Source organism: Oncorhynchus nerka, linkage group LG27 (genome assembly GCF_034236695.1).
Source record: "Oncorhynchus nerka isolate Pitt River linkage group LG27, Oner_Uvic_2.0, whole genome shotgun sequence".
Classification (NCBI taxonomy): domain Eukaryota; kingdom Metazoa; phylum Chordata; class Actinopteri; order Salmoniformes; family Salmonidae; genus Oncorhynchus; species Oncorhynchus nerka.
Window position 1 is genome coordinate 35,769,064 of NC_088422.1, and position 10,816 is coordinate 35,779,879.

At 47.3% G+C, this 10,816-nt stretch overlaps 2 protein-coding genes across 3 annotated transcripts; one reads left to right on the forward strand and one right to left on the reverse strand.

Annotated features, from left to right (window-relative positions):
* Window positions 1-8: 8 nt before the first annotated feature.
* srrd (SRR1 domain containing) lies at window positions 9-2,698 on the reverse strand. Of its 2 annotated transcripts, XM_029638015.2 has the most exons (7): window positions 2,386-2,697; window positions 2,190-2,230; window positions 1,824-2,035; window positions 1,454-1,552; window positions 1,213-1,364; window positions 1,099-1,144; window positions 9-974 (listed from the first exon to the last, which is right to left on the reverse strand). In XM_029638015.2, exons 1-7 carry the CDS (start codon window positions 2,532-2,534, stop codon window positions 720-722), a joined length of 954 nt encoding a protein of 317 aa, XP_029493875.1. In that variant the 5' UTR covers window positions 2,535-2,697; the 3' UTR covers window positions 9-719. The 2 variants fall into 2 exon arrangements, with proteins under 2 accessions (XP_029493875.1, XP_029493876.1); XM_029638016.2 differs by lacking the exon at window positions 1,454-1,552 and having other exon boundaries at window positions 2,386-2,698.
* Window positions 2,699-2,761: 63 nt separating this feature from the next.
* On the forward strand, window positions 2,762-10,507 carry tfip11 (tuftelin interacting protein 11). Its single transcript, XM_029638014.2, has 15 exons — window positions 2,762-2,860; window positions 3,280-3,498; window positions 3,644-3,818; window positions 3,995-4,163; window positions 4,289-4,416; window positions 7,164-7,325; window positions 7,445-7,636; window positions 7,768-7,947; window positions 8,076-8,210; window positions 8,350-8,456; window positions 8,577-8,745; window positions 8,964-9,207; window positions 9,451-9,593; window positions 9,752-9,917; window positions 10,017-10,507. Exons 2-15 carry the CDS (start codon window positions 3,290-3,292, stop codon window positions 10,364-10,366), a joined length of 2,529 nt encoding a protein of 842 aa, XP_029493874.1. The 5' UTR covers window positions 2,762-2,860; window positions 3,280-3,289; the 3' UTR covers window positions 10,367-10,507.
* The last annotated feature ends 309 nt before the right edge of the window (window positions 10,508-10,816 follow it).

Genomic DNA, 10,816 nt, shown 5'->3' on the forward strand with positions numbered 1-10,816 from the left:
TTCTTTAAAAAAAAAAAATGTATTCTTCTTCCAAATTTGATAACATACATACATTCCACATATCAACAAACACACACAGGTCCACAGCACTCACACACTTCTGCCAGATTTTCCAACTGTGGAAGTGAATCCGACTTGGCTTATGTCCAGTATCCACCATCCTATCCAGGGTTTTTCCTGGATCAAAAAGGGGCTTAGGGGTGGGCGTGGTTTGCTGTAGTAATGAGCACAGATGACCGTCGGCGTGGCTACATTTTAGAGGACCCTATCTTGGCGTTGTATCAAAAAATAAGCCAATTTCCTGCAAGTCAACAAATGTCTCCATGGAGCGGAGAATGTTTTTGGCCGTTTTAAAGCTAATTTCCTGCGATTCTATATATTCTGCCATGGAGCTGAGAGACAATGTTGCAGTTTTAAAGCTAGTTTCCTGCAATTCTATGCATTTCACCATGGATAATGCTGTGTTCTTTTGTTCAAACATAATAACAAAAGGAATACAGTTTTTGGAATTTTCAATTCTCCCTGTCTAGCTTTTATTTTGGTGATTGTTAGTTCTCAAAGATTATATTATTAAAAAATATAGATGTTCATTGACTTTTCTACATACTTTATATCTAGTTTAAGTTTAAGCTTAACCCATTTTTCCACCCTGAAAATAAATTTACCCCAAAAAGAAAATGTCCCACCAAAGGATTACAAGGGCAACAAAAAAATCATTGTTATCCTCTCATTTCACTGGGAACCACAGAGTCCACAGTGATTCCTTCATCCTCCACCCCTCTCATCTCTGTGGGCCTCTGTATGATCTCCAGATCGGGGCAGTGTTGGTATTGGGGCTCTGGTGCTTCCCTCCAGGCTGATTGTGGGAGTTTGCAGAGGCTGCTGGGCTTAAAGGTGATGAGGGCAGTGTCATTGAAGATGTCCAGGAGTCGGGACGGGCATGGAAGGGGCCATTCCTCACACACACACACAGCCTGACACACACAGGGGGGGGTTAAGGGTCAAATAACTCCATAGACAGTGGATCATATGTAGCTATACTGCATTTCTATTGTATATCTATTTTCTTATGACACTGTACTTAGTTTCAAAGGATACGTGTGCTATGTAGCTGTAGTCTCTCTGGAGTTCTCTCTGAATCATCCTGAAGGAAAGACGATCGTTAGAGGATCACACACACACACACACACACACACACACACACACACACACCTGTCCTGTATGCCTGCAAAGCTGTTTCCTATGATAGTCAGTAGAGGCAGTGCATCTCTACTCCAGTTCTTCCACAGCAGGTTGTTGTACAGAGCCTTCCCACAATGCATCAGGTAGAAAAGAGTTGGCCTCGACACTGCTCGCTTCCCCTCCTAATGACATCACACACATGAATACAATAGCATTTCATTAGTCCATCTGCAGAGACAAAAATTGTGTTCTGTATTTCTTCCACACACACCTCGTTCTCAGTCAGCACGTTGAGGCCAAGCTGTCTCAGTACCTCCATCTCCCCTGAGGAAAACACAGGGTCGTATACACTGCACCACTCCATAGGGATCTAGACAGGAATACAGTATACATTACACACAGTATAGTATGGAATATAGGGTCGATTAAGGCAGCCCTCCACACCTCTCTGATTCAGAGGTGTTGGGTAAAATGCGGAAGACACATTTCAGTTGAATGCATTCAGTTGTACAACTGACCAGGTATCCCCCTTTCCCATTACACACTGCACTTCTTCATGGGAATCTAGAGTGGGACAGGAGGAATACAGTGAAGCGGTGTCTTTAGGCCGTGTCTTAGGTCTTGAGAGACAGAACGAGTACCTGTAGTGACTCCAGAATCAATAGCAGCATAGCTAGTTGGTAACGAGCTGTCACACAGCAAGAGAAGGAGCCCAGACCATAACACACACACTCCAGTGGGCCGCTAGGGGCCTCCCGGGCCCGGTCCCCACCCTCAGGTCTTGGGTCAGAGCCTGCTGCTGGGTCCCCTCCAACCTCTGGGGAGTCTGCCTTAGCCACAGTCGTCAGTCGATCTGAGAAAGGAAAGAACTCTATTACCATAGTGTTTACACTTATCCAATTCTTTCAGGTTTATTGTGTCGCTATTGGTAGAGGCTGGAAGTTATGGGACTGGCCAAATGGGACCGGATACAGAACAAGATCATCCATTAGAGTTCTGTTACGCACCTCTCCACTCAAACCAGAAGTCTGCACACCTCAGTTCAGCCCTACAATGGGAAAAATAAAGAAACACAGTTATGTTTTTGTGCCAACTGCTGTGATTAGATAGGCCTACTGTCCACCTTTGTACAATACAGTACAGTGAATGACATATGGGAACAGTCAGGATAATCCTTGATTTTAATAGCTTTGTTCTTCTTACATGGTTTCTGTGATCCTTTGTTTGGTCCTATCTATGTCCACAGCGTCGGCGTGTCCAGGTTCATGACAGGCCGTGTGAGGAATCTTCCCTCTGCGGCCTGCTCCCTTCCGTCGCCGGGCCACCTGCCACTCCTCACCGCTGTTCGGCATCTGGAATAGTTCGCTTATCTACATCCACACAACAGCTCACCTAACCAACACAGGTATAAGACTCATGAATTTATGATAATGATACTGTCACTAATTGTATAATCGTAGGGAAAATGAATAAAACAAAGTTAGTAGCTAGTATTTCTGGCAACACAGGGGGGACTGTTTTGAAAGTGGCGCACGCAAACCCATTTTGCTTCCGGTGTAATATTTGTCAAGGGGAAGTACTTGGGGTTTCGTCTTCGTTACAATGCTAGCTCGATAGCGGTACACATTGTCCATATATTTTTGCGTTCATCGATAGTTGCAACAACTGAGCAGTTCAGGTAAGTCATTAAGTTCAATGTACTTTCCTAGACATGTAAATCGAGCTGGTCCCTCCAACGACGCATAGCCAGAGCAGGAAACCCGCTGTCCCATGACGACGTTAGACTAGCTAGTTTGGTAGCTAGAATTAATATATAACTAGCTAACACTATATACTATATCTAAATCAGCTTTATCAATGTCAACTTGTATATTCTGCATGCAAACAGGGTCATATCACTTCAGTTGTTTCGCCATAAAGCAAGCAAGTCCAGACAATAAATACCTAACGTTACTATGTTACTTTCTAAAAAGTGTAGTCCATAGACTACAGTGTATGCACTACCTACGTTTTAATCGTCCATATGAGGAAGTGACTGGGTAATTTCTGTTAACTATTCCTTAACGATGAAGGCTTGAATAACTGTTTTCTTCTCAGAGACCCAGCCATGTCTATGTCCCACCTGTACGGACGGCAGGGAGAGGAGGAGGATGAGGGGGTGGAGGTAGAGAAGTTTGAGGTGACAGAATGGGACCTGGCCAATGAGTTTAACCCGGAGCGTCGCAGACACAGACAGACCAAAGAGGAGGCCGTCTATGGCATCTGGGCAGAGAGGGGAGACTCCGACGATGAGAGACCCAGCTTCGGAGGGAAGAGGTAGGAGGCTGGTTCCTGTACACTGTCCACCTGATAAAATGCTGATGACTGAACTACACACACATTCAGAAAGAGGAGACGGTGGCAGAGATGGATGTAACAATCTCATGGTCTTCATTGGGTCTGTGTCTACTCTTAATCCCAGGTCTAAGGACTACTCTGCCCCTGTGAGTTTTGTGAGTGCTGGGCTACGCAAGTCTGCAGCAGAGGAGAAGCAACAACAGCAGCAGATAGATGGAGGGTCAGATGACTCTGACAATGACAACACTCCCCCTGCCCAACCCCCACCCCGCGACATTGCACCTAAGAAACTGCAGACGGTAGGTGTATGTGGTGTGTGTTTTATGGGACCTTGAAGGAGCATTAGGTTCTGTGAATCAAAGGTTCAACACAGAATCACATATTAATGACCAATAGACAGAATTATTAGGAGGATTGATTTAGTCTTACTTGCATGGTTAACTCTGTCTTTCCCTCTTCTGTCTGATTTCTCCAGGGTGGTCATTTCCGTGGCAATAGCCAGTCCCAGAGGACGGGGTTTGCGGCCGGTATCCGAGCTGGAGGAGACTTGGGCACTTGGGAGAAACACACCAAGGGGATTGGCCAGAAACTCCTCCAGAAGATGGGCTATGTACCAGGGAAAGGACTGGGGAAAAACGCCCAGGGTGAGTATGAGAGAGAGAGAGAATGAGAGAGGGGAATTCTGCTAATTCTTCTGTTAAGGTTCAAAAGTCCTCTTTCGAATGCTGCCTCTCTCCTCAGGTCTGACCTCTAAACCCTCTCTCCTAAGGTATTTTGAATCCCATCGAGGCAAAGCTTCGGAAGGGAAAGGGGGCGGTGGGCGCCTACGGCAACGAGAGAACCAAACAGTCACTACAGGACTTCCCTGTGGTTGACTCCGAGGAGGAGGAGGAGAAGGTAGCTCTCTCTTTCTGTTTCTCCCCATCCTCAACCACTTCTGTAGTCTGAGCACAGATCTGAAAGGGACTGGTTAGGTATAAACAATGCAGTGATGACCTTTCCACTATATTCCTCTCCCCTATTCGGTCCTTTTAGATTTGTGAGCACAACATCTGTACCTGGTTTAATGATGTATGCCTTTGCTCGCCTGAGGTAGAGTATCTCATGATAAGCTGTAGACAACTCTTGGTAGATAGTGTGTTCATATGTATTTTTTGTAGCTGTTTACATACCACCACAGACCGACGCTGGCACTAAAACCGCACTCAATGAGCTGTATTCCGCCACAAGCAAACAGGAAAACGCTCACCCAGAGGCGGTGCTCCTTGATGTGGCCGGGGACTTTAATGCAGGGAAACCTAAATCGGTCTTACCAAATTTCTAGCAGCATGTTAAATGTGCAACCAGAGGGAAACAAAACTCTGGACCACCTTTACTACACACACAGAGACGCATACAAAGCTCTCCATCGCCCTCCATTTGGCAAATCTGACCATAATTCTATCCTCCTGATTCCTGCTTACAAGCAAAAATTTAAGCGGGAAGCAACAGTGACTCGATCAAATAAAAAAGTGGTCAGATGAAGATGTTAAGCTACAGGACTATTTTGCTAGCACAAACTGGAATATGTTCCTGGGATTCTTCCGATGACATTGAGGATTACACCACATCAATCACTGGCTTTATCAATAAGTACATGGAGGACGTCGTCCCCACAGTGACTGCTGCTTTCAAGGACCGGGACTCTAACCCGGAAGCTTATAAAAAAATCCCGCTATGCCCTCCGAACCATCAAACAGGCAAAGCGTCAATACAGGACTTAGATCGAATCGTACTACACCGGCTCTGACGCTCGTCGGATGTGGCAGGGCTTGCAAACCATTACAGACTAGAAAGGGAAGCACAGCCAAGCGCTGCCCAGTGACAGGAGCCTACTAGACGAGCTAAACTACTTTATGCTCGCTTCGAGGCAAATAACACTGAAACATGCATGAGAGCACCAGCTGTTCTGGGAAGACTGTGATCACGCTCTCTGGACCCGATGTGAGTAAGACCTTCAAACAGGTAAACATTCACAGGACCGCAGTGCCAGACGGATTACCAGGACATGTACTGCAAGCATGCGCTGACCAACTGACAAGTGTCTCACTGACATTATCAACCTCTCCCTGTCTGACTCTGTAATACCAACATGTTTTAAGCAGACCACCATAGTCCCTGTGCCCAAAAACACTAAGGTAACCTGCCTAAATTACTACTGACCCGAAGCACTCATGTCTGTAGTCATGAAGTGCTTTGAAAGGCTGGTCATGGCTCACATCAACACCATTATCCCATAAACTCTAGACCCACTCCAATTTGCATAACGCCTTAACAGATCCACAGATGATGCAATCTCTATTGCATTCCACACTGCCCTTTCCCACCTGGACAAAAGGAACACCTATGTGATAATGCTGTTCATTGACTACAGCTCAGCATTCAACACCATAGTGCCCTCAAAGCTCATCAATAACCTAAGGACCCTGGGACTAAATACCTCCCTCTGCAACTGGATCCTGGACTGCCTGACGGGCCGCCCCCAGGTGGTAAGAGTAAGTAACAACACATCCGCCACGCTGATCCTCAACACAGGGGACCCTCAGGGGTATGTGCTAGGTCTCCTGTACTCCCTGTTCACTCGTGACTGCACGGCCAGGCACGACTCCAACACCATCATTAAGTTTGCTGATGACACCACAGTGGTAGTCCTGATCACCGACAATGACGAGACAGCCTATAGGGAGGTGGTCAGAGATCTGGCTGTGTGGTGCCAGGACAAAACCTCTCCCTCAAAGTGATCAAGACAGGAGATGGAGGAGATGATTGTGGACTACAGGAAAAAGAGGACCGAGCACGCCCCCATTCTCATTGACGGGGCTGTAGTGGAGCAGCTTGAGAGCTTCAAGTTCCTTGGTGTCTACATCACCAACAAACTATCATGGTCCAAGCACACAAAGACAGTTGTGAAGAGGGCACGACAAAACCTATTCCTACTCAGGAGACTGAACAAATTTGGCATGGGTCCTCAGATCCTAAAAAAGTTCTACAGCTGCACCATCGAGAGCATCCTGACGGGTTGCATCACTGCCTGGTATGGCAACTGCTCAGCCTCCGACCGCAAGGCACTACAGAGGGTAGTGCGTACGGCCCAGTATATAACTGGGGCAAAGTTTCCTGCCATCCAGGACCTCTATACCAGGCGGTGTCAGAGGAAGGCCCTAAAATGGTCAGACTCCAGCCACCCTAGTCATAGACGGTTCTCTCTGCTACCGCACGGCAAGCGGTACTGGAGCGCGAAGTCTGGGTCCAAGAGGCTTTCAAACAGCTTCTACCCTCAAGCTATAAGACTCCTGAACATCTAATAAAATGGCTACCCAGACTATTTGCATTGTCCCCTCTGTATAGTCACTTCAATAACTCTACCTACATGTACATCGACTAACCGGTGCCCCCACACATTAACTCTGTACCGGTACCCCCCTGTATATAGTCTTGCTATTGTTATTTTACTTCTGCTCTTTAATTACTTGTATTTCTTATTCTTATTTGTACTGCATTGTTGGTTAGGGACTAGTAAGTAAGCATTTCACTGTAACCTGTTGTATTCTGCGCATGTGACTAATAAAATTTGATTTAACATACCTTTATCCCCCTTTTTCTAGGAGTTCCAAAGGGAACTAGGTCAGTGGCGTAGGGACCCTGCAGGTGGTGGAGGGAAGAAGAAACCAAAGTATTCCTACAGGACTGTAGATGAGCTGAAGGCTAAAGGCAAGCTGGCTGGACGGACCACACAGACACCCGCTGGAGAACTGGCTCAGGTCAAGGTGGGGGACACTTGCGCACACACACACACACACAGTTACACATTTAAGTATCCAGAAACTGATTTAAACGCTTGAATTTTATAATTTAAGAAGAAAAAATGCTCCCCACCTCTCTCTAGGTGATAGATATGACAGGCAGGGAACAGAAGGTGTATTACAGCTACAGTCAGATGACTAACAAACTCAGTGTACCAGAGGAGGCTCCACTGAGCGTGGCCACACGTGAGCAGAAGACGTCTGGCTTTGCCCTGCCAGAGCTGGAACACAACCTGCAACTACTGATCGACCTGACGGAACAAGACATACTACAGGTAACCCCTAACCCCTAGGATACACAACTTTCTGCTTCTGAGACAACACACCTCACTGATTTACTATAACACTATTTCCAGAGTTCAGAAACTCATATAAACTCACACTATATTCCCCTGTCTGTCTGTAGTCCTCACGGCGTCTGCAGCATGAGCGTGATGTGGTGGTGACTCTAAGCCACGAGAGCTCCGGTCTGCAGACGAGGCTCGGAACGGAACGGGATGCCATCCAGAGGCTAGAGGCAGTACTGCAGCTGGTGGATCGCTTTCAGAACGGGGAGACTGCACCCGGGGTAGGACCCAGCCTGCAGGTACACATGTTTGTGCTCTCTCGGGACAGGTCATTTTTCAAGATGGAGAATAACAATGGTCCCAGTATTGAACCTTGTGGTACAAACTTTTCTTTATTGTATTTTACTCCCCCTTTCTCTCTCTCTAGGAGTGTGCTGGTGTTTTTGAGACTCTACAGAGTGAGTTCTATGAGGAGTACAAGACTCTAGGTTTGGGAGATCTGGCTGCGGCTGTAGTACATCCACTACTCCGAGAGAAACTACGCACATGGGATCCTCTCAAGGTACACACACACACACACTCCCTTGCGTACTCCACCTTTTAGTTGTGGAAGCACCACCGAGTGCATGAAAACACTTGCATGTACTCCTAGTTCCCTCCACTCCTGCTGGAGTCCTGCTGTTTGTGCTGTTTGTCTGTAGGACAGCTCATATGGTCTGGAGGAGGTGGGTCAGTGGCGAGCCATCCTGGAGTCTGATCAGCTTCACCACGCCAACGCCCCTGAAGCACACATGGACCCATACCACAGGTAAATCAATACCACTTCACACCTCAGAGGTGTGTGTCTGTGTGTGCACAGTGGGCAAGTGGGAAAAATACCAGAATGTCAAGCCTTATGCGAGTGAATATAACGTGTGTGTGTGTACAGGCTGCTGTGGGAGGTGTGGATCCCTGTGCTGCGAGTGTGTGTGTCGGGGTGGCAGCCTCGCATGGTAGGACCCATGGTGGACTGTGTGGAGGTCTGGGCCCCTCTGCTGCCCCTCTGGATACTAAACCACCTCCTGGAACAACTCCTCTTCCCCAGGCTGCAGAGAGAGGTAGAATCACACACGCATCAGTGCTATACCAGTGATACAAAGATGAAGTCTCGTGATGTGGTGCCAAGCTTTCTGTTAAGAAAGGAAGAAACATTTCACAACTGTAAAGTAGTAGTAGTTTGGTCTTGGTGGGGTAGCTCAAAATGTCACTTTTTTCTACCCAGAACCATAAACATAATGAACGCACTCTTTCTACCCCCACTCCTTCTCTTTCATAGGTGGATAGCTGGAACCCCCTGACAGACACAGTGCCCATCCACTCCTGGCTCCACCCCTGGCTGCCTCTGCTCCAATCACGGCTGGAGCCTCTCTACCCGCCCATCCGCAGTAAACTGGCCAATGCGCTGCAGCGCTGGCACCCGAGTGACGGCTCCGCCCGCCTCATCCTCCAACCATGGAGAGACGTGTTCACGCCCGGTGCCTGGGAGGCCTTCATGGTCAAAAACATAATCCCTAAACTAGGTAAACATACACACACTTACCTTCAGTGGCCCCTGAAGCCAGCTGAATGACACTACGCTGAATGACACTACGCTGACTGCGTCCCAAATGTCACCTTCTTCCCAAGATAGTGCACTACTTTTGACAAACTCTGTTCATAAGTAGTGCATTATAAAGGACATGGGGTGCCAAAATGGGGACGCAGACAAATATTACTGGATAGTAGAACAGTAGTTTCTTACTTCGTACTCTCCTTCCCTATAGCTCTGTGTCTGGGGGAGCTGGTAATAAATCCTCACCAGCAGCAGATGGAGCCGTTCAATTGGGTGTTGGATTGGGAGGGCATGCTGTCTCCCTCCAGCCTCGTATCACTGCTGGACAAACACTTCTTCTCCAAGTGGCTACAGGTATGTATGTGTGTGAGAGAGCACAGAGGTTGTGCTTAATGATAATTGACTTACTCCTGATGTGTTTACCTGTGCTGTTTTTTTTTAGGCCTAAATAGTCTGTAAATGTTCTTAACTATGCGGAGATAATTGATTTGTGTGTTTGTCTGTTTGTGTAGGTGCTGTGTTCGTGGCTCAGTAACAGTCCTAACTATGAGGAGATTACAAAGTGGTACCTGGGCTGGAAGTCCATATTCAGTGATGCTGTTCTGGCTCAGCCACTCGTTAAGGACAAGTTCAACGAAGCTCTGGACATCATGAACCGCGCTGTCTCCTCTGGCCTTGGTTCGTATTACACACACACACAGTTCCAAACAACATGAATTGATCACCGACCTTTGGCATAGGTTAATATGATACACACGCACCCTTCTCTTTCTGCAGGTGGGGGGTACATGCAGCCTGGTGCCCGTGAGAACATAGCATACCTCACACACACAGAGCGTCGTAAAGACTTCCAGTACGAGGCTCTGCAGGAGCGCCGGGATGCTGAGAGCGTGGCGCAGCGAGGCATTGGTGCCAGCCTGCCCACCAACTTCAAAGACCTGATCCAGACCAAGGCGGAGGAGAACAACATTGTCTTCATGCCGCTGGTTGCCAAACGCCACGAGGGCAAACAGCTGTACACCTTTGGACGTATCGTCATCTACATAGACAGAGGAGTGGTCTTCGTACAGGGAGAGAAGACCTGGGTCCCTACATCCCTACAGAGTCTCATAGATATGGCCAAGTGATAGAGGGAGTACATAGAGATGGCGATAAGGTGAAAGATGTGTAGAGGCAGCACGCTTGTCATTTGTTTGTAATAAGTTTGTTATTCAGCTGGTAATCACTGAAATATGTAATTGGAACCATGAATAAATGATTTGACTTTCTACATAAGTTATTTTTTGTTGTAGACTCACCGCTGCAAACCAAGAGTATTGCTCGTAGGAGTTTAAATTACTTGGCTGTAAAATCACGACTGAAACCCATTTTAACCTTTATTTATCTAAGTCAGTTAAGAACAAATTCTTGTTTACAATGATGGCCCAACCCGGGTGACACTGTGCCAATTGAGCGCCGCCCTATAGGACTCCTAATCACAGCCGGTTGTGCTACAGTCTGGATTTGAACCAGGGTGTCTGTAGTGACGACTCTAGCACTGAGATGCAGTGCCTCAGACCGCTGCGCAACTTGGGAGC

Excerpts from the sequence above, each read along its gene's own strand:
- srrd (XM_029638015.2), bottom strand. The coding sequence starts at position 2,534 with ATGCCGAACAGCGGTGAGGAGTGGCAGGTGGCCCGGCGACGGAAGGGA. Across the intron at positions 1,553-1,823 it reads TGATTCTGGAGTCACTACAG|ATCCCTATGGAGTGGTGCAG; the intron begins GTACTCGTTCTG and ends ATTCCTGTCTAG. Across the intron at positions 1,365-1,453 it reads ACGTGCTGACTGAGAACGAG|GAGGGGAAGCGAGCAGTGTC; the intron begins GTGTGTGTGGAA and ends TGATGTCATTAG.
- tfip11 (XM_029638014.2), top strand. The coding sequence starts at position 3,290 with ATGTCTATGTCCCACCTGTACGGACGGCAGGGAGAGGAGGAGGATGAG. Across the intron at positions 4,164-4,288 it reads ACTGGGGAAAAACGCCCAGG|GTATTTTGAATCCCATCGAG; the intron begins GTGAGTATGAGA and ends CTCTCTCCTAAG. Across the intron at positions 8,211-8,349 it reads GCACATGGGATCCTCTCAAG|GACAGCTCATATGGTCTGGA; the intron begins GTACACACACAC and ends GTTTGTCTGTAG.